The sequence below is a fragment of the Dipodomys ordii genome, unplaced genomic scaffold, assembly GCF_000151885.1.
Source record: "Dipodomys ordii isolate 6190 unplaced genomic scaffold, Dord_2.0 Scaffold31, whole genome shotgun sequence".
NCBI lineage: Eukaryota > Metazoa > Chordata > Mammalia > Rodentia > Heteromyidae > Dipodomys > Dipodomys ordii.
The window spans coordinates 10,340,668-10,360,923 of NW_012267247.1; the positions used below are offsets into that span (position 1 = coordinate 10,340,668).

General features: G+C 41.1%; 1 protein-coding gene across 2 annotated transcripts in view; it reads right to left on the bottom strand.

Annotated features, from left to right (window-relative positions):
- The window catches only part of Aldh3a2 (aldehyde dehydrogenase 3 family, member A2), a 23,140-nt gene extending 7,495 nt beyond the window's left edge, over positions 1-15,645 (bottom strand). For both annotated transcript variants that reach the window (XM_013016546.1, XM_013016547.1), the window contains exons 1-8: positions 15,335-15,645; positions 12,597-12,828; positions 11,709-11,794; positions 9,250-9,458; positions 8,117-8,234; positions 5,980-6,121; positions 3,574-3,740; positions 1,074-1,173 (exon numbers count right to left, since the gene is read on the bottom strand). In XM_013016546.1, coding sequence (XP_012872000.1) covers positions 1,074-1,173; positions 3,574-3,740; positions 5,980-6,121; positions 8,117-8,234; positions 9,250-9,458; positions 11,709-11,794; positions 12,597-12,828; positions 15,335-15,487 — 1,207 coding nt within the window. In that variant the 5' untranslated portion in view covers positions 15,488-15,645. The remainder of the gene's footprint in view (positions 1-1,073; positions 1,174-3,573; positions 3,741-5,979; positions 6,122-8,116; positions 8,235-9,249; positions 9,459-11,708; positions 11,795-12,596; positions 12,829-15,334) is intronic.
- Positions 15,646-20,256: the final 4,611 nt, after the last annotated feature.

Sequence of the window (20,256 nt, forward strand, 5' to 3'; positions counted from 1 at the left end):
TATATATATATATGAATTCTATGCTTCTATCAGAAAGAATGACACTGCCCCATTTGTTTTTCTTTGTTGTTTTTAATGTACTATGTGACTTTTTGTTTCTTTTATGTTCTTCCCCTATGGTATATCCCCTGTTGTCACTGTATTTTATTTTTGTACCCTGGTTTTGTATATACATTTATTTGAATTAGGGAAAAGTTGGGGAACAACAGAATGGTGAGATAAAGGACAAGGTGGGAAATCAAGGCAACAGCAACATACACAAGACAATATGTTGAAAATGATCTATACAACTTGGTGGGGGGGAAGTAGGAGAAAAATGAGGGAAGGGGTAACAAGTTTGACAAGAAATGTACTTATTATCTTACTTATGTAACTATAACCTCCCTATATATATCACTTTGACAATAATAAATACATGAATAAAAAAACAAAACAAACAAACAAATCCACTCTCACTGTCAGGCAATGGTGGCCCATGCCTGCAATCCCAGCTACTCAGGAGGCTGAGATCTGAAGTATGGGTTCAAAGCCAGCCAAGACAGGAAAGTCAGTGAAACTCTTATTTCCAATAAACTACTCAGAAAAAGCTGGAAGTGGTACTGTTGCTCAAGTGGTAGAGCACTAGCTTTGAGCATAGAGGCCCAGAGACAGTGCTTAGACTCTGAGTTCAAGCCCCAGGACTGGCAAAAAAAACACCAAAAAACACCAACAAAAATCCACTTTCACTGCTGTCTGTTCCTTCTGATTCTAAATCTTTCTTCCACTACTACATCTTTTTTTAAAAGATAGACCTTGAAGTCTGTATTTTAGCCCCCAAAACTCCTAAATCTAAGAGCACGTTAACAACTAAACCAATGAAGTAAAACAAGTAATCACAGCTGTGGTCAAAGAGGGTGACAATTCAGATGGAGGGTTGGCAGGGAATTAGGAAACAACAGCAACTGCAGTAGCTGGAAAGGCCTTTGAAGAGGACAGTCACATAGGGACCTGGAGAATCAGCTGCAGCTAGCTATAGAACAGCCTGTACAAATGACTTGTGAAAAGCTTACAAGCAACAGCAAGTGAATTCTTACCTACTCCTCCAAAGGGCAAAGAATTGAGGGTAAAGTGCATGATGACATCATTGCCCGTGACACCCCCACTGGACGTCTCATCAATCATCCGTTTGATGAGCTAAGGAACAGACAAAGGTGTCCAGGTCAGACCAAAGGCTCAGTGACATTTAGAAAGCACTTGCAGCTTCTCAAATATTTCAATATGCTCTAAGGACATACATAATGACTTTGTGTTCCAGTTATGAGTTCTTAAGTTTAGGGACATTATGCTAAATAGGTAACAACCTAAACTGTGGTTCATTTAGCAAACATGAGTGATATACTGACTTCTCAGATGCCTATCTAGTAAAAGTTGCATATACTAAGCTGAAAACCTGAAATCCTAAATGCTCTAAAATCCCAACATGATCTTACACAAGCAGGTAATTCTATACCATGAAACTTTTTTCATGCATTTAAATTACTAAACTGTGTAAATTACTGTGTAAAATACTGTGTAAAATTATCTTCAGGACATGTTTATATGACTATATAAAACATAACTTCTGTGGTTATATTTAGGTCTCATATCTAAGATGCCTGGAACATGTATATAAGGCAAATGTTCCAAAATCTTTTTAAAAAACTGCAATTAAGCTGGGTGTGGTAGCTCACACTTTAAGAAAAATAAATGTAATATATATACACACATATATTTTCAAATAGTTGTACAAGGAGGCTACAATTGTGGTACACATTTGTATTCCTAGCACTTGGTAGGCTCAAGTAGATCATTAATTAGAGGCCAGTCTTGGTTTGTATAGTGATATCCTGCCTCCAAAAAAATTGAAATCTGAAATAATTCTGATTCACAGCATTTCAACTTGTACATTGAGGGAAGTTACCCTGAACCTTTGGACCTACTTATACAGTCACTACCAAGGGTAGGGTACTCCATAGAACTGTAGCTAAAGTTTTTTTTTCAAATAGAGTATAGTTCAGACTATATTCTGGTCTTTAAAAAATCTTACTTTCCTATCTCTGTTCTAAACTACAGCATATGATTAATACATGCTCATCTGTATGAAATACAAAATGTAAGATTTTAGATTTAGCATCTTTTTTTTTTTCTTTTGCTGGTCCTAGGCTTGAACTCGGGGCTTAGGTGCTATCTCTAAGCTTTTTCACTTGAGGCTAGTGCTCTAACACTTGAGCCACATCTCCAATTCTAGCTTTTTGGTGATTAATTGGAGAGAAAAGTCTCTCAGATTTTCTTTCCCAGGCTGGCCTCTAACCTTGATCCTCAGATCTCGACCTCCTGAGTAGCTAGGATTATAAGTGTGAGCCACCACCGAAAAATTTAAAATCGTATTTTTGAAGAAATACATTGTGGATAGCCTAAGACCCAAAAAGGCCAATAATACTGCTGTCATTTTTCCTGGGTGCCAACAAGTGCTTGCAAGTTCTTCATGGTGAATGTATCCAACATACTCAGACTTCAGGGTTCCCATTATCTATAGTTGCTTTAAATGTTTTATGACCAGATTGGTCTTAAAAAGCCCTGTACATATGTCTCTCTCCAAATATTTGCAGCTATCTGTACCTCATTAGTCTAGCAAGCTTCAGAAGCTATCACATGACTACTGTTACTTAACACCCAAAGCTCTCTGGAATACATCTTGCTCATGAATTTGGACTAACTGGTACCATTTTCCCTTCTCATTTTCCTATTTGTTTTTCAGAGGGATCCTCTATGCACATGGAGGCTGCCAATCACCTAGAAATCTGAATAAGCAAGCCATGTAGAGAGTGGCAGAGCCACTCAATCAGGTGGTAAGGGTACTACCAATGTAACATCAACACACAGAAGCCTTTATCTTACCTAGCCCCATTTGGGTCACAGGGATAGGCTCTTACACAGAAATGCCCTGTGGATACAGGTCACAAAATGCTGGTACACATCAGTCTTCCAATTACATAAGTGGTGTTAGTGAGTCAAAAGACTTAAGACACTCACCCTAGTGGACTCAGATCTAACCCCAGGCATTAGGGGACAGGGTACAGTGATAACCCCAGGGCCTTATTACCTAAGATAACAAGCTAGGAATACAGTCATTTGTTGAACTTTGATATACAAATAAGCTGTCAAGGGGGCTGGGAAGGTGGCTCAGTGGTAGAGCGCTTGCCTTGCATGCATGAGGCCCTGGGTTCGATTCCTCAGCACCATATAAGCAGAAAAAGCCAGAAGTGGCGCTGTGGCTCAAGTGGTAGAGCGCTTGCCTTGCATGCATGAGGCCCTGGGTTCGATTCCTCAGCACCACATAAGCAAGCCGAAAGTGGCGCTGTGGCTCAAGTGGTAGAGTGCTAGCCTTGAGCTGAAGAGCTGAGGGACAGCGCCCAGGCCGAGTTCAGGCTCTATGATCGGACCCCCCCCCCCAAAAAAAAACAAAAAAAACAAATAAGCTGTCATTTGCTTTACTATAAAGGAGAAACATACCTTAAGGGAGTTATTTAGTGTGCAATTCTCTGTAAGGCTTACCTTATTGTTATGAGAGAATACATAGAGAGCCAATGGTTTCTCACGTTCATTTATGAAATGTATGGCTTCATCTGCATTTTTTACAGGCACTATTGGAAGAATTGGCCCAAAAATTTCTTCTTGCATCACCTTGGTTTCAGGATCAACATCAGTGAGTATTGTTGGGGCTGAAAAGAAATGAAATAAAAAAGAAAATGATAAAAGACAATAAGGCAACCCCTCTCACACTTGCTTCACCAGGTCTCCTACGCATCTCTCTCCCACTCATGGAAAGGACTGAGCGTTCCTTTTAGCATGGGTCAGCACTCATTGAATGAATAAATATCACAAGACTGTGAGTAAACTATAAACTATAAACATTCAATCTCCAAACCAAATGAATCAAGGGATCTCTTGCAAACCAAGACAGAAATATACTTAACATATTTTATTTATACATGTTAATAGCTATATAGATTTGGAGTTTATATCCATATCTTCCTATAAATAGATCTTTCTGGGCACACAGGCAGGTTTTTCATGAATGAAATCAATGTTTTCTCTTCTTTTTTTTTTTTTGTCAGTTATGAGGCTTGAACTCTGGGCCTGGGCACTGTCTCCCAGCTCTTCAGCTCATGGCTGGTGCTCTACCACTTGAACCACAGCACCAGTTCCAGCATTCTGAGTGGTTTATTGGAGATAAGAGTCTGACAGACTTTCCTGCCCAGGCTAGCTTTGAACTTTGATCCTCAGATCTCAGCCTCCTGAAGTAGCTAGGATTACAGGTGTGAGCAACCAGTGGCTGGCTTGCTTTTCCTTCTTAACTCAAGTGCTCTCACGCATATCATCTCACTGACTTTCATTCCAACCCTGTTACAGAGTAAGAAAACAAGCAGGCATCAGTGGCTCACACCTATAATCATAGCTACTCAGGATGCTGAGATTTGAGGATCGAAGTTCAAAGCCAGCCCATGAGAAGTGGAGCTGTGGCTCAAGTGGCAGAGCACTAGCCTTAAGCAAAAGAAGCTTAGGGACAGAGCCCATGATCCGAGTTCAAACTCCAGGATGGCAAAAAAAAAAGGAAAACATCTCCAGGGAGACAAGATTCCTTACATATGAGCTTGTTTATAATGGGAAAGAAGGGCAAAGGGTGTCAGAAAAATTGAAGTGTTCCAACAGTGGTCAGTATGGTTATCCATAAACTAACTGGATCCTCAAGTAAAAGAGAGAACATTTGACAACCAACAGACTGGCCTTCTTTCTTTACCTGGGATTTCTACTAGATTATCTTAGAACTGGAGAACTTACCTTAGTCTCAGGGTATATAAGCTATTCTCCAATCTACTGCCCACAACTTCCTTGAGGCATAGAACCAATGTGGTTTGGTCCTCTCCTTCTATGCATAGTCAAGACTTAGTTGAGTACCAGTTCAGAAGAATTAGACCAAAATAATCATGACTACGCTTCCTCTTGCAATTGAGAAATCTAGAAGTGGGGGGCATATTGCCATTCTAAGGATAGGAAGAAGGGCTAGAAGTGTGGCTCGATGGTAGAGCACTAGCTTATGAGTTGAAGTGTTAGAGTCTGAGTTCAAGTCCTGATCCTGAGTGGGGAGACAAGGATAGGAAGAACAGTGTCGTAGGTGTGTGTGTGTGTGTGTGTGTGTGTGTGTCTATGTGTGTGCTTTTTTGCTCAGAGCTGATAGTCTACCTCTTGAACTACAACTCCAGACCAGTTTTTTTTGCTGGTTAATTGGAGATACAGTCTCATAGACTTTTCTGCCCAGGCTGGCTTCAAACTTCAATACACAGATCTCAGCCTCTGGTGTAGTCAGAATTATAGGCCATTTATTTATTTAAAGTTGTATTACTTAGCTACTGAAATATCCAGCCCATGACAGTCTCATTATAGGAGAATAAGTTTCTTATTTAAATATTTTTAATTTTTATCGTTTTTTGGGGGGCCTAAACTCTGGGCCTGGGCGCTGTCTCTCAGCTCTTCAGCTCAAGGCTAGCACTCTACCACTTGAGCCACAGCAGCACTTCTGGCTTTTTTCTTTTTGCTTATGTGGTGCTGAGGAATCAAACCCAGGGCCTCATGAATGCAAGGCAAGCGTTCTACCACTGAGCCACCTTCTCAGCCCCTAATTTTTATCTTTTTAAGTTGAGTGGATGGAAATTTTAGGAAGAAAATAATTTGATAATATGCATGTAAATATGAAAAGTAGTATAACTAGGTGGTATCATTAAGCATATACATAGATATATGCATTCATTTAAAACAATTTTTAAGGAAAGTAGTATAGTAAAAAGCAGTAGTTAGTAGTTTATATGACACACTACACAAACAACAGTTTATATAAGATCAACAGTAGTGTTAGCTGGAACTGCCAAATTGCCATCTTCCCATAGAAAGACTCTCTATTACCTATGTAGCGCGTGGCCTCATCAATCTCCCCACCAAAAGCTATTTTTTGTCCTTCAAGCAGACGCCTTATCCTCTGAAAATGACGAATGTTAATGATCCTTTCATAATCAGAAGACTCTTTGATATTTTCTCCATAAAATTCCTATTGGAAACAATGAGTATTTAAAAGGCAAAAGATTTATATGATCTGAAGAGAAACTAGAGTATAACAATGTGTATTTAATTGTCACCAAGACCCATATTTAAATTTCTTTAAAATTTTAAAACATACTCATATTTGAAAACTGACCTGGTTTTACATACTCATAGAATCCAATACCCTACTCAAGTAACTTAGTAGAATAGTAGTATAGTAGCAAGAACAAGCTTTTTGGCAGATCAAGGATAAGAAAATAAAGCATTTCCACTCCCATCCATCATGTTCCTTAGTTCAGGGTTCTCATGGCTCTCTTAGAATCTCTTGGCTGTAGCTACTTTCCCCCTACAATAAGGTGGGTTGCTGAAGCAAAAACATTCTAGCTATAAACACTAAATATTTACTATCTAGCTCTTTAGCAAAATAGATTGCCAGCTTCTGCTCCATTTTATTGGTACGTTTTCTCTGGACTCGTGTTTTTACCACTTCCAGATGACAGTAAAACTGCAGTGGTAGAGTGCTTGCCATGCATGCATGAGGCCCTGGGTTCGATTTCTCAGCACCACATAAGAAAAAAGAAAAAATCCGGAAGTGACGCTGTGGCTCAAGTGGTAGAGTGCTAGCCTTGAGCTGAAGAGCTGAGGGACAGCGTCCAGGCCTAGAGTTCAGGCCCCACGACAGGAGCCCCCCCCCAAAAAATAAAAAACCTACTCAATGGATCAAAATACAATAAGGAATCAATATTTATTATGCAAAACAAACACAAAACTACTGAACTGCTGCAACTTTTCTAAGCCTTGTGAGACCTCTGAATTCAATCTGAAATATCTACCCAGAGCAACTCTCCAATCTGGTGTCTGACTTAACTGCACTCTTTTGGGAACCAAGGTCAGGGCCATTAGGCTGGTTGTAATGCAGAATCACCTGCTAGCCCTGGAAAGAGAATCTTTGGAGATAAGATCTAGAAATATTTTTAAATGGTTCTTTAAAATTTTTAACATGTAGCTCTGCTGCGAACCAATGTGATAGAGAATACGTGTCTCAAAGGTAGGTGGGAAAGCTAAATATTTGCCTAAGTTCCAACTACTTTCGGTTTCACAGGGGTCTTTAACTACTCTCCTTTCTATCCTACATTCCTAGAACCTAGTCAACTTTTAAATTCTGCTTTTCTGGTTCCACCTTCAGTCCCATCATAAATGTCTAAATCCCTCTAAGACCTTAATATCTTACCCTGTCTCCCTAAACTTCCTGGCACATAATTTACATTCTCTGATCATACACTAATCGTTTATATCTTTAATCCCTCCTTCTAGTGCTAAATTAACATTGGTTGATACACACACACACACACACACACACACACACACACACACACACATTAACCTAAGCAATACTGGGGTTTGAACCCAGGGTTTTGTGCTTGCTAGGCAGCTACTCTACTCCTTGAGCCTTGCTTCTGGCCCTGAATTATTCCAATAATTTCTTTCAGTAAAGGGGCGAAACATTTCATCCCTACCACTAAACTGGGTAACAGATAATTGTCCCATTCTTTTCTAGCAACTTAAATTATACATTTCCTTCAAGTCTTAGTTTAGTATACTACTATATAGCTTTCCTTGTTTCCTTCTTACAGATGTTTACCTAAGAGTCTGATAACCATCTAAAGGGTACACTTTAAGCAGATACTTAATGAACTGACTCTTTAAAGCTATTAGCCATTCCAGGGCCTCTACACATATGAGAACTGATAACCTTAATCAAAATGCCCATTATGCCAAAAGGGTCTCTAATTATACTCCAAAGGATTGGTATTCTCTACTCCCCTTAGATAGTCTATAAAAGTTACTAAGTTACACTTTCAATTAGCTAATAGATTAATTCAGTTACCTATACTACTGGAATTTTCCCAGAGGAAGAAAGAAATGAGGGTGTTGTCTACCAACAGTTGATCTACCTTTTTATATTATTGAAATCAGTAAACTGAAAGAGCTGAACACAAACCTTCAAGGTTTCTTTAATCTTCTGCACAATTTGGTGCTGGAGGGCAGATTCACAGAGAATGTAGTCAGGAGCAATGCATGTTTGACCACAATTCATGAACTTTCCCCAAGTTATGCGTCTGGGGGAGGGGGTAAAAACCACAACAACACTCAGAATAGAATAGCTAATTTGGTGAAATATTTTGGTGTCATTTGAATACTTTCCAACATATGTATGTGTATATTTGGTAATAATTAAAAAAAATCTGTCTGGGAATAGTGACTCACACCAATAATCCCAGCTACTTGGGAGGCAGAGATTAGAAAGATCACAGGAATATAGTTAGCAAGATTTCATCTCAATCAACAAGCTGCACATGGCAGCTCACATCTGTAATTCTAGCTATTCAGGAAGCATAATTTGGAAGATTGAAGTCTGAGGCCAGCCCCAGCTACAAAAATGAGTTCTTATTTAATAAACAGCTAATAAACAGGGCTGGGGTGTGTGTGGTCCAAATAGTAAAGCACCTGCCTATTAAGCAAGAGGCCGAGCTCAAATCCTAGTACTGCCAAAAGAAAAACAAATTCATTTCTCAATTAGTTGGTAGAACTTAGAATGCACTGTCCAACAGACATAGAATATTATAAGTAGCAGGAAGGTGTTCAAGCCAGCTTGACAAATAGTACTTGATAAGCAATGGTAACCATTGCTTACTATAGAAAAAGAGAACAGTCTCTTTTTTTTTGTCAGTAGTGGAGCTTGAACTCTGGGCCTGGGCACTGTCACTGAGCTTTTCTGGTGGTTTATTGGAGATAAAAGTCTCAGGGACTTTCCTGGCCGGGCTGGCTTTGAACTATGATCCTCAGATCTCAGCCTCCTGAGTAGCTAGGATTACAGGCGTGAGCCGGCTATATGAAATCTTAAGAACAGGAAGAAGCTTTCTAAAATTTATAAGGACAAATACATGATATCAGGACCTATGGCTCATTATTTCCAGCAGTGGAACCAGAAGACAGTTTATGTACATTGAACACCAAAGCTTAATGATGTATCTTAAAGCTATAAGGCATGGGGTTCAAAGAATACTGTCAGCCTTTTAGAAAAACCTTCCATTGTGCTGGAAGAAAAATTAAAAACTTGGTGAGCCAGCTCACCTGCAAGCAATGTCCAGGTTACAGTCTTTATCAATATAACATGGACTTTTCCCTCCCAGTTCAAGTGTCACAGGGGTCAGATGCTTGGCAGCAGCCTCCATAACAATTTTTCCAACTGCAGTGTTTCCTGTATAGAGAATGTGGTCAAATCGCTGTTTCAGAAGCTCTGTGGTTTCCACAACACCTCCATTAATAACAGCATACAGGTCCTCAAAAAAAAAAAAGAAACAAAAATTCTTATGTTTCCAAATTAGCCCTATTGTCAAGTTCCTATTTCAGCAATTCCTTCAGCATAAACATAACGTTTTGTAAAATCAGGAGATTGAGACCACTCCTTGTGGTCTCAAGTGGAAGATACAGAGTTTACTGGCACATGGGAACCTTCAGTCTATATGAAGCTGACCCAGAAAGTCCAATGTTTTCTATATAAGCTTGTCAATATTTTATTTAGGAGGATGGGGTGTGTTATATTGAAGCTGGGAATTTGGGTGAGAAAATGGCTGCTGTATATGATCACAGGACAAGTCTCAGCTCCAAGTCTTAATATTAATGTCTCTTTACCAGGAGTAGGGAAATTTTAGTTCTGCCAGAGGACATTTGGATTTCTGTAACATAATTTGAGTGCCATCGTTTGAGTGGAAAGCCCACAAAAAGAATACAGTCTGTCTTGTCATGTTCCGAATGATTTTACAAGCCTTAGATGGCCCTTAGGCTGCATTTACTTTTGTATGTGTGGTGTGTGCTGATTCTGGAGCTTAAATTTAGGGCCTGGGTGCTGTCCCTGAGCTTCTCTGCTCAAGAGTAGTGCTCTACCACCTGAGCCATGGCTCCATTTCTGGCTTTTTGGTGGTTAATTGGAGATAAGAATTTCACAGGTTTATCTGCCTGGGATAGTTTCCAACCTTAATCCTCAGATCTCAGATTTCTTAGAGGCTAGGATTACAGTTGTTGAGTCACAAGCAATTAGCTGCCCTTGCTTTTGAAGTATATTTACATTGAATTTGGGGTCTGCTACAAACTGGCTTATGCAACTCAGGAAAGCTACTGAACATCTGAGCCTGTTATTGGGAAGATTCACAGTTTCTGTAAACTGACTCTTCATATGCAATTATGTTATTACTAGCAGCTATTCTAAGAGAGAATACTTTGAACAGTAATAGCAGGAAAAGTAACAACAAATGGCAAGGCAAAAAGATAGAAGGAGATATAAAAATTCTGAGTTATATGAAGTATAAGTAGGCTTGTGGGCTCATGTTTGCTTTTGGGCTCCTGCTCTTTGAAAGCTAACTAGTTTTCATTTGCTTTATAGGCTGAATATATTTCAAATTTTAACTTTTTTTCTTTTTGGCCTATATTGGTGTTTGAACGCAAGGCCTCATACTTGCTTAGCTCTTACTTGCTTGTCCAGCACTCTGCCACTTGAGTCACCTTTTGGGGGGCTTCATTTATAGATCATATATGATTGGTCTCCCATTAAGCTAACTGAAGCAGGTACATTACTGTCCTCCCCACCCCCCAATCAAGACAGTCAACTATTGAAGAATTTACCCCTGGGGAGAGGTAACACAGGACAATGATTCTTCATTTTCTGGTTTCAAGTCCTACATAATCTAAGACACATCACTATGTTTCATTTCATCCTTCTGGAGTAGACAACCACAGCTATTAGAACAAAATATTTCTGTGGCTGCAGTAACAGTGATAAGATCACAACAAAAACAGTATTATTCTGAGTTAACCTCAAGGTAGTTGTAACCTAATGTGCAAAATATGTGGGACATTTTAAAGTTGCCTTTTGTTGAATATAAAATGAAGAATTCTCTTTGAAGCAATTGCATGTGGAACTCAGCAATCTCAAATTAATCACACATTTCCTCTAGCAAAGCATGAGAACCTTGATTCAGATAAAAAGATAAACCACTCTAAAGCTGAGACTGTTTCCTGGTTCAGCCTTTGATACTCTTAAATGCCAGCCCTTTAACCCAGAGTGAGGATCCACCTGCTAGTTCAGAAGGCCACTTTCTTTCTGTAGTGTTCATTCCACAGACATGCCCTTCATAAAAGCAGAAGTACTCATATAATATTACAGTATGGTATTCTGTTAGGACAAAAGAAACTGTCAGCGACAAAAACATGCTAGTACTCATCATTGGTTAATTTACTAAATGAACATTTCTAAAATCATATGTTAGTGCAAATAAAGGCTAGTCCCAAATGCCAAATGGTAGAAGATCTGTAAATAGTGGTGATATTTATGAAGCCCAAGTGTACATTGTGTAACCATAACTGTTGGATTATTTCACTGTGTATTTTGGAACTTAATTTCTTTTCTTAAGCCAATTAGTGGAGGCTTAAGAAACTGCCCATGGATAGGTAGCAATGACATATACAAGGAGCAAAATCAAGTGTATTTTCCACACAAAAAAAATTATATTAAAGATGGGTCAAGATATTCTTACCTGGTCTAAATATTGAGGAAGAAGTTTAGCCAAGATCTCGGCTGTATTTTCACTTAGTTCTGAAGGCTTGATAATCACAGCATTTCCTACACAAAAAAGCAGAACAGTGTCATCTAATACCTGAGAAACTTTAGTACCTTCCAAAACAATGTTCATGAAGAGAATATAGGCTATTGCAGTAGGACAAAAGAGATTGTCAGTGACAGTACTTCAATTGTTTCTGCAGCCCTTAATTCTGATTTCTTCATAATGAGCACAAAAGCTCATCTTACTTTCCTTTCACCTATTCCTTCCAAACTGTTAATTCCTTAGTTCTTAGTATCTCTAGGACATTGAGAACAGGCTCAGTCAGCCTTTCCTACTCTTCCAAGCTTTCTGTTACTTATCCTTTATTTTAGCTTGACTTTTCCCTTTGCCCTAAAATTATTGAGCAAATTAGCTATGTCAACATAAGCTATTGATAGAGATTCCCCAATAATTGCTTGCGATTTGTATATAAACAAGATAACATTCTAAGAACCCTTGCTGGAATGAAGAAACTGGTCAGACAGAATCAAAATGAGGTTTATTCAAGGACAGAACTAGCAACTGAAACCACATTAGAATATGGATGCTTGACTCCAAAGCCTTGGGCCTTCTGATTTAATTATATACATCTTCCCCTTACAGGCTTATTCCTCAGGTACTTTAAAAAATAGTCACGCAAATCTTCTCATCAGCTATTAAAAATACATATGTACATATTTCTGGATTCTCAATACACTGCTAATGACAACCAAGGGAAATTACCACCAAAGTAAACTTAATTGGTCACTATCCTTAATTTAGAACCAACAAGAAAAGATATGCCCCTCTGAAAAGATATAAAGACAGAAGCTAACATCAGACCTGCAGCAATGGCTCCCACCAGCGGCTGTATGGTGAGCAGAAAGGGATAGTTCCAAGCTCCAATAATTAGTACAACTCCCAGAGGCTCTGGCTGAATATAGGCTTCATCCATCATGGTAAGCAGATTCTTCTTAACTGGTTTAGCAGTAACCCATTCAGCAAGATTCTCCAGCACAAAATCAATTTCCCCAAGGATACTGATGACTTCCTGACTGTATGCATTGAATTCACTCTGGTAGAAGAGAATTACAGTTTTATACAATGAGTATGATACATTTGGCTCAACATGTCAAAAATCTCAGGGCAGGTACATCTGCAGTGACAAAATGTGTTACTAGACCACCTCGTTTGTTATCTAGATTCCTTCTACACCCTCCACAGTCTCAATAAAGAGTTGCTATCTCCTGTTCTAATATATTCAATGTCTCTAAATCTGTCTTTATTTATTTGAGTCCTTTAACATTATCTCCTTTAGGAAGACTTGCCTGCTTAATAATGGCCTGCCTTGATTACATTTTGTGTACTACAGCAATTATGCTTTTGACTTATATTTAATATAACATCCTTAATATACTGATCTATAATTATTCTCACATCTTATCTGCATGTGTTCTATTTTTCAACCAAGATAAAACTCTCAAGGCAGGGAACTTTGTATATGTCCCTAATAAGTGTATATATACTTACATATTCACATAAAATTTGATATAGGATGAATAAATGATTCACATCTTCTTAAGTCACAATTACTCCATCTCATTTATCTAGTATTACACTTCTCCCCATCAAAGTACTCTATAATTTATTTTTATTTTTTGTCCATCATGGGACTTGAACGCTGGGCCTGGGTACTGTCCCTGAGCTCCTCAGCTGAAGGCAAGGGCTCTACCACTTGAGCCACAGAGCCACTTCCAGTATTCTGGTGGTTTATTGGAGATGAGTCTCATGGACTTTCCTGCCTAGGCTGGCTTTGAACTGCAATCCTCAGATCTCAGCCTTCTGAGTAGCTAGGATTACAGGTGTGAGCCACAGGGCCCAGCTCTATAGAAAATTCTATGGATACTAAAATCTTAGGAAGTACTGTTCCTACTCCTTGACATAGTCTTTGACTGGGCAAAAGAGAATCATAAACCCAAAGAAAGGCCTTTGCTGTGTACTGAATGTACATAAAAAGTAAAAACAATTGGAGGCTGGGAAGGTGGCTCAGTGGTAGAGTGCTTGCCTCACATGCATGAGGCCCTGAGTTCAATTCCCCAGTACCACATAAGCAAAAAAAGCCAAAAGTAGCACTGTGGCTCAAGTGGTAAAGAGCCTTGAGCTGAAGAACTGAGGGACAGCGCCCAGGCCCAGAGTTCAGGCCCCATGACTCACAAAAAAAAAAAAAAAGTAAAAGCATTTGGGAATCTGGGATCTGGAACATCATGGGTCAAGGCCAGCCAAGGCATACACATGAAACCTCTTCCCACCAATAATTAGACATAGTAGTACATGCCTATCATCAAAGCTATATGGGAGATCATGGTTTCAGGTCAACTTGGGAAGAAAAGTCCACAAAAAAAAAGGGGCTTGGAAGCATGGTTCAAGTAGAACAACTATCTAATAAGTGTGAGGCCCTGAGTTCAACTTCCAGTCTCATCAGTAAAAACAAATAGTGCAAAAAGGGCTAGGGGTGTGGCTCAGAAGAATGCCTGCCTAGTAAGTTAGAGGTCTGAAATTCAAACCCCAGTACTGACAGGAAAAAAAAAAGTGGGAGTAAAAACAGAATGAAAACAATATTGTTAGAAAATACAGCAGAATATAGTTATAACTTTTCTTTTTTGAGTCTGTTCCTGGGGCCTGAACTCTGGGCTTGGAAGCTGTCCCTCAGCTTTTCAGCTCAAGGCTAGCACTCTACCACTTGAGCCACAGTGCCACTTCCAGCTTTTTTCTTTTTGCTTATGTGGTGCTGAGGAATCAAACCCAGGGCCTCAGGCATGCAAGACAAGCACTCTACCACTGAGCCACCTTCCCAGCCCTATAGTTATAACCTTAAACACTATTTAAAACTTTGCTACTCAAGGTATACTCTCCAGAGAGGCAGCACAATATCACTTGGGACTTCGTTAGAAACTAGTCATCTCAGACTCTACCCTAGACCAACTAACTCATAATTTGCATTTTAACAGGTCCCTAGATGCACCAGAGTTTAAGGAGCACTAACCTAACAGTACACAGTCACGACAGAAAATCTGAATACGAAGATGCCCACCTCCCCCCACCCCATACACACAAAAGTCACTGTCTAAAACCAAAAATAGTTTAAGAAAATAGATATGCAATAGATCAAAACGGTTAAATTGATAAGTTACTGATACCCAGCATATGGAAAACTCCCTGCAACTTGTAAGGAAACGAACCAGAAAAATGGGCAAGCATAGGAAAAGACAATTTGCCAGGAAACTCACACACGTCCACCGTGCACAGATAAGCAGGGTTGACTGCGCAGCCCACACCCACAGGTCCTCCCACAGCGCTTGTGTAATGCGAAGTAAAGGAGGAAAAAGAGAGAAAGAAGCGGGGAGGGGAAGGGAGGAAGAGGAGTGAGGAAGGAGGATGTGGAGGGAGGAGGATCAGGACGCTGGGAGGGGGAGGGAGAGGGAGAGGGAGAAGCTTCAGCAGACTGCGGCTTCCAAGTTGGGCGGCCAGAGGCCGGGGTCCGGAGGCCGGCGTCCGGAGCCCCTCTCGCCGCGCGCGAGCACCTTGCACAGGTCGGCGGAGATGGCCGCCAGGATGTCCTTCTCATGCTCCTGCACCATCTTCCGCAGGGCCTCGAGCTGCTGCATCCGGAACCGCAGGGGTCGCGGCCGGCCGGCCCGGAACGCCTGACGAAGCCTCAGGACGTGTCGCTCCATGGCGGGGTTTGAGGAGAAAGCCGAGGTCCTGGAGCCGGACGGCGCGAAGACGTGGCGGGGAGGGACGGAGGCAGGTGTGGTGGCGAGCCCCTCTACCCCCGGTCCCTCAGCGGGTCCCCCCCAGGTGACCACGCTTGGTGGACAAGCCGCGGCCTCCGCGCCGGCCAAGTACGACTGCCCCTCAGCTGCGCCAAGCCGCAGGTCACCACCTTGTGCCGCGCGCCCATTGGCCACTCGCTCCCCCACGTGACCATAAACCACGCCCACTCCCCCCTGTTCTCGGAACCGCCCTCTCTTGACTGAGGGAAGTGGTTAGTCCGGTGGTGCTGGACCCAGAGGGGTTTCGGAGTGTGCAAAGTTGCAGGGAGAGAGGGCACTGACTGGCTGAAGCATAGTGGGCAAGCCGCTAAGGAGAGGTGGGTGTCAGGCAGGAAGCGCCCTCACCCCGACGCGACGCGGGCCCGGAGTGAGTTTCCTTCCTTTTTCTTTCTGCGGCTCTTTCATTTGGCGGAATGGGCAGCTTGGGGGGACCTGGTGCGGACCAGGCTCTGGGCCCTAGGGTCGGGTCTCTCAGGTCTGTGGGCAGTGGGCCAGGAGTGGGGTACAGCTTCGGACTCCCTCTGTCTCCAGCTGCTTTCATCCTGTGGGACTAAGGACAAGAAAAGAAGCTGGCCTCCTTCAGTAATTCCCGCAATCATTTCCATCACCTGTGGTTTTCTTTCTCTCCTGTCTGCATATCCCATTTTTCTAATCTGCCTTACTCTTCTTGTTTTCCTTTTGGTGTACTCGAATGAGTCCTTTAGGATTTCTGTTCCTCTCCCTCTCCTCTCTTTCTCTTCTCTTTCCTCTTTCTCCTCTAGGGTTTGAACTTAGGGCAGACACTCTCTTGGCCTGCACTCTATCGCTTGAATCACACCACAGCCCTTCTTTTAGTTTTTTTTTTTTCTTAAATAGGATCTCAGTCCTGACCGGCCTCTAACTTTGATTCTCCTACCTCTGCCTCCTTGTACATCCTGTGTACTTGGGATCACAGGCTTGCACTACTGATGCCCAACTTAATGATCTCTGCAGTATTCAAGTGACTTCTGGATCGCCTTCTCTTTTCACAGTCACTTCTTCATCTAATCCAATGGATGATGGACAGAAAAGGCTTTAAGACCAAACTTTCCTCTTGAGTTCCCAACTGTTTATTTACATCCTTGTGATCTCCATTTGGATTTGTAACAGGCATTTTTACAGCTAACTTTAAACAATTTTTCATTTATTTTCCTCTACCAAACAATGAATACCTTCTCCAGTGTTCCGGGTCAGTGAATGAATGAATGAATGGGAGGGACCATCTATTATGTCTTTGCAATCATTCTTGACTCTGCTTATTTGGCCTTCTCTTCAAAACATGCACTGGATCTAACTGCTTTCACACTAGTAAAAACCATAAGCACTTTTCACCTGACTTATGTAGAGCAATAACGTTCTAATGGTCTCCGGTTCTTCTCTTGATTCTTTGAAGATCTGTCCATTTCTTAGTTCCTCACTTTGTCTTTTATACTCTATGCTGTAGAGGCCCAGGCTATGTAAAACACATCTCCTAAGCTCTCTTACCACTTACCTTTGCCTGAGGTTCTGCCACTAGGAGGGATTATCAGGAAATCAGAAGGTAGAATAATTGTGTGCTTCTGGATTCAATCCTATGCAGTTGCTGACCATTTCTGTAGTGGAAGAGGAGTTAAGATTATTCCTAACTGGGCACTGTAGCTCATGCCTATATTTTTAGCTACTCAGGAGGCTGAAATCTGAGGATAGAGATCTGAGGATGGAGATTCAAAGCCAGCCAGGGCAGGTCCAATTAACCACCAGCAAACTAGAAGTAGTGCTGTGGCTCAGAATGGTAGAGTGCTAGCCTTAAGTGAAAGAGCTCAGGCCCTGAGTCCAAGCTTCTTGACCAACACCCCCCCTCCAAAAAAAATTATTCCTGATGTTTGTTCCTTCTTGCCTTGGTCAAGGTGGCCCCATAGATTGGCAGTGACATCTCCAAAGGGCATGGGCTCCTATCTGTGCAGCCCCACAGAGTTCAGCAGCTTTAACAGTTTTAGCAACTACTGCTATGTGACATCACCCCATTCTTCCTTGTGTATTAATCTTAAAATTTCCTCCATGAAATAACTAAATTTGTTTCCTCATTACCACTGGACTGTGAGAGCCTCTCTAATGCCAAGCTGTGAGACCTGAAATAGTTAAGGTCTTGAAATGCCAGCTCTATGTGCCCTGGGTTGCTGAGGACCCAGCCTGAGTAAAGTCAAATGGTTGAGGCTGACAGAGGTAAAAGTTACTACCCAAAGTGTGTTTAAATTAGACCTGCTTGGACACTAAAGGCTTAAGGCCTTGAAGACAAGGTGACATCTGTTTTACAGATAGAATGTTTTATTCTTTCTGCTCCCTAACGATAAGGGAGTCAATTACTTCTATGTATACAAATTATACCTCAAGTTAATGGTTGTAACCACAAGATAGATTGATACCCTAGTCTCTGAACTTATCTATAGCCATTCCTCCCCCTTACTGAAACCCAGTAAAAATAGTCGTTTGTAAGATTACTATAATCATAAGCCAAATGAGCTTTTGATTCCCCTGGTGCCCCCCCTCAATTCTTCAGCTGGTCTCCCGTTCTTTTCCCTGATCACAGCAGTCAGCCACACCGTACCTTGACAAATGTGCTCGCTATAGCCTATTTTTCACTTGGCTGCCACTGACCTTTTGGAAAGGTACCTGACCTTGTTAGTCCTTTGTTCAAAACTTTCCAACAGCTTTCTGTTACATTGAGGATAAAACCCAGAGCCTTTGGCTGTGCCAAGATTTGTGAGATTTCTCCATTAATGAGTTAGCTGGAGTGGCTTACTTGCTGAATACCAAACACTGACTGCATCCCTGTCCCAACATACTGATGTGCATTTGCCTAGAGTGGCCAGCTTTCTTTTCTGGCTTTCTTAACAGCTTATAATTTGAGACTTATTTAAGAAGATTCTTGGTGAATCAAAACAATTGGCCAGACCATCATACTCTCCTCAAGCTCTGTTTCTCCCCAGAATCTGCTAAAACAAAACAAAAAATGAAGGTAGGGGTGTGGCTCAAAGTGGTATAGCAAATGAACAACAAAAAGAAACCCATTCTGTGGGAGAATGCAAGTGGGAAGGTATGGAAGAAGGTAAGCAGCCTTCTGCACTAAGGGAAACGCAATAACCTATAACATATAACAAGTCTTTGAATCAAGTCCATAAGTAATTGAGGATTATCTGTAGGTAACAAGCCAACTGCTTAAGATTAGTATCTAGAACTGTGTAGCAATGTTTAAGCCAGTTCAGAATTTGCTACAGTAATATGCTAGGTTATCTTTTTCAGTTGATCTTCAAGTGGCCAATTATAAACATTGTGTAAGTGTGAATTATGGGACATAAGTGGGATATGAATAATTCTGTGGTTTTAAAAAATATGAATAGTAAATAGAATCCCAGTGTGGAATTAGAACAGAAATCATTATTAACTCACATTAATGTTATACTAAGACACATTAATCTCTAAGCAGCAAATTGCTGCTTCTCCATCTGAGGTTAAGGCAAGAGGATTTCTTAATATTTTGTGATTGTAGAGACACAATTACTAACTAATTGATTCTTTACTAACTCTTGCATATTTTATGAATTGGAGAAACCAATTGATGGCATTTTTCCCTCTTTGGTAGCACTCTTGTTTGAGCTCTAGGCCTTGTGATTGCTAGGCAGGTGCTCTATCATTTGAGTCACATCCTCAGCTCAATTGGTGGCATTTTGTTGGGCATATTTATTAATTTTTTTAATTTAATTTTTTGTCAGTCCTGGAGCTTGAAGTCTGGGCCTGGACACTGTTTCTCAGCTCTTCAGCTCAAGGCTAGCACTCTACCATTTGAGCCACAGCACCACTTCAAGTTTTCTGGTGGTTTATTGGAGATAAGAATCTCATGGACTTTCCTGCCTAGGCTGGCTTTGAACCCTGATCCTCAGATCTCAGCCTTCTGAGTAGCTAGGATTATAGGTGTGAGCCACCAGCAGATCCAAATGCTTTAACAGAACAAGTTCATATATTTTTAGAATCAGAAAGAAGATTGAGAAATTTTTACTATTATCTCAAACTGAAGTCTTTGCCCTTCCAACCCTTGAAAATAGCATTCTCATTGATTAAAGTAGCTAAGGACAAATGAAAGCACCACTGCGGAGCACAGGCAAATGGGGTAAGTCCTACCACCTAGTTCTTCTAGGAAAGTAATAGACTGGTGATTTTTACTATGCCTGCTCACCAGGCATAGTAAAACCTTTTTCAATTAAAAGAGGTTTCTTGCCAGGTCAGTTTCTTCTTGGTTGGTTGTAGGGCTTGAACTCAGGGCCTGGGTGCTGGTCCCTGAGCCTCTTTGTGCTCAAGGCTAGCACTCTACCACTTAAGCCACAGTGCTACTTCTAATTTTTGAGTAGTTTATTGGAGATAAGAGTCTCATAGGGACTATTCTGCCTAGACTGGCTTCAAAACACAATTCAGATCCCAGCATCCTGAGTAGCTAGGATTACAGGCATGAGATACCAGCCACCCAGCTAGGATTTAAGCAGGAAAGTCCAAGAGACTCTTATCTCCAATTAAGTCCCAGAAAAGCCGGAGGTGGAGCTATGATTCAAGTAGTAGAGTGCTAGCCTTAAGCAGAAAAGCTCAGGGGCAGTACTCAGGCTCAGGCCCTGAGATCAAGCCCC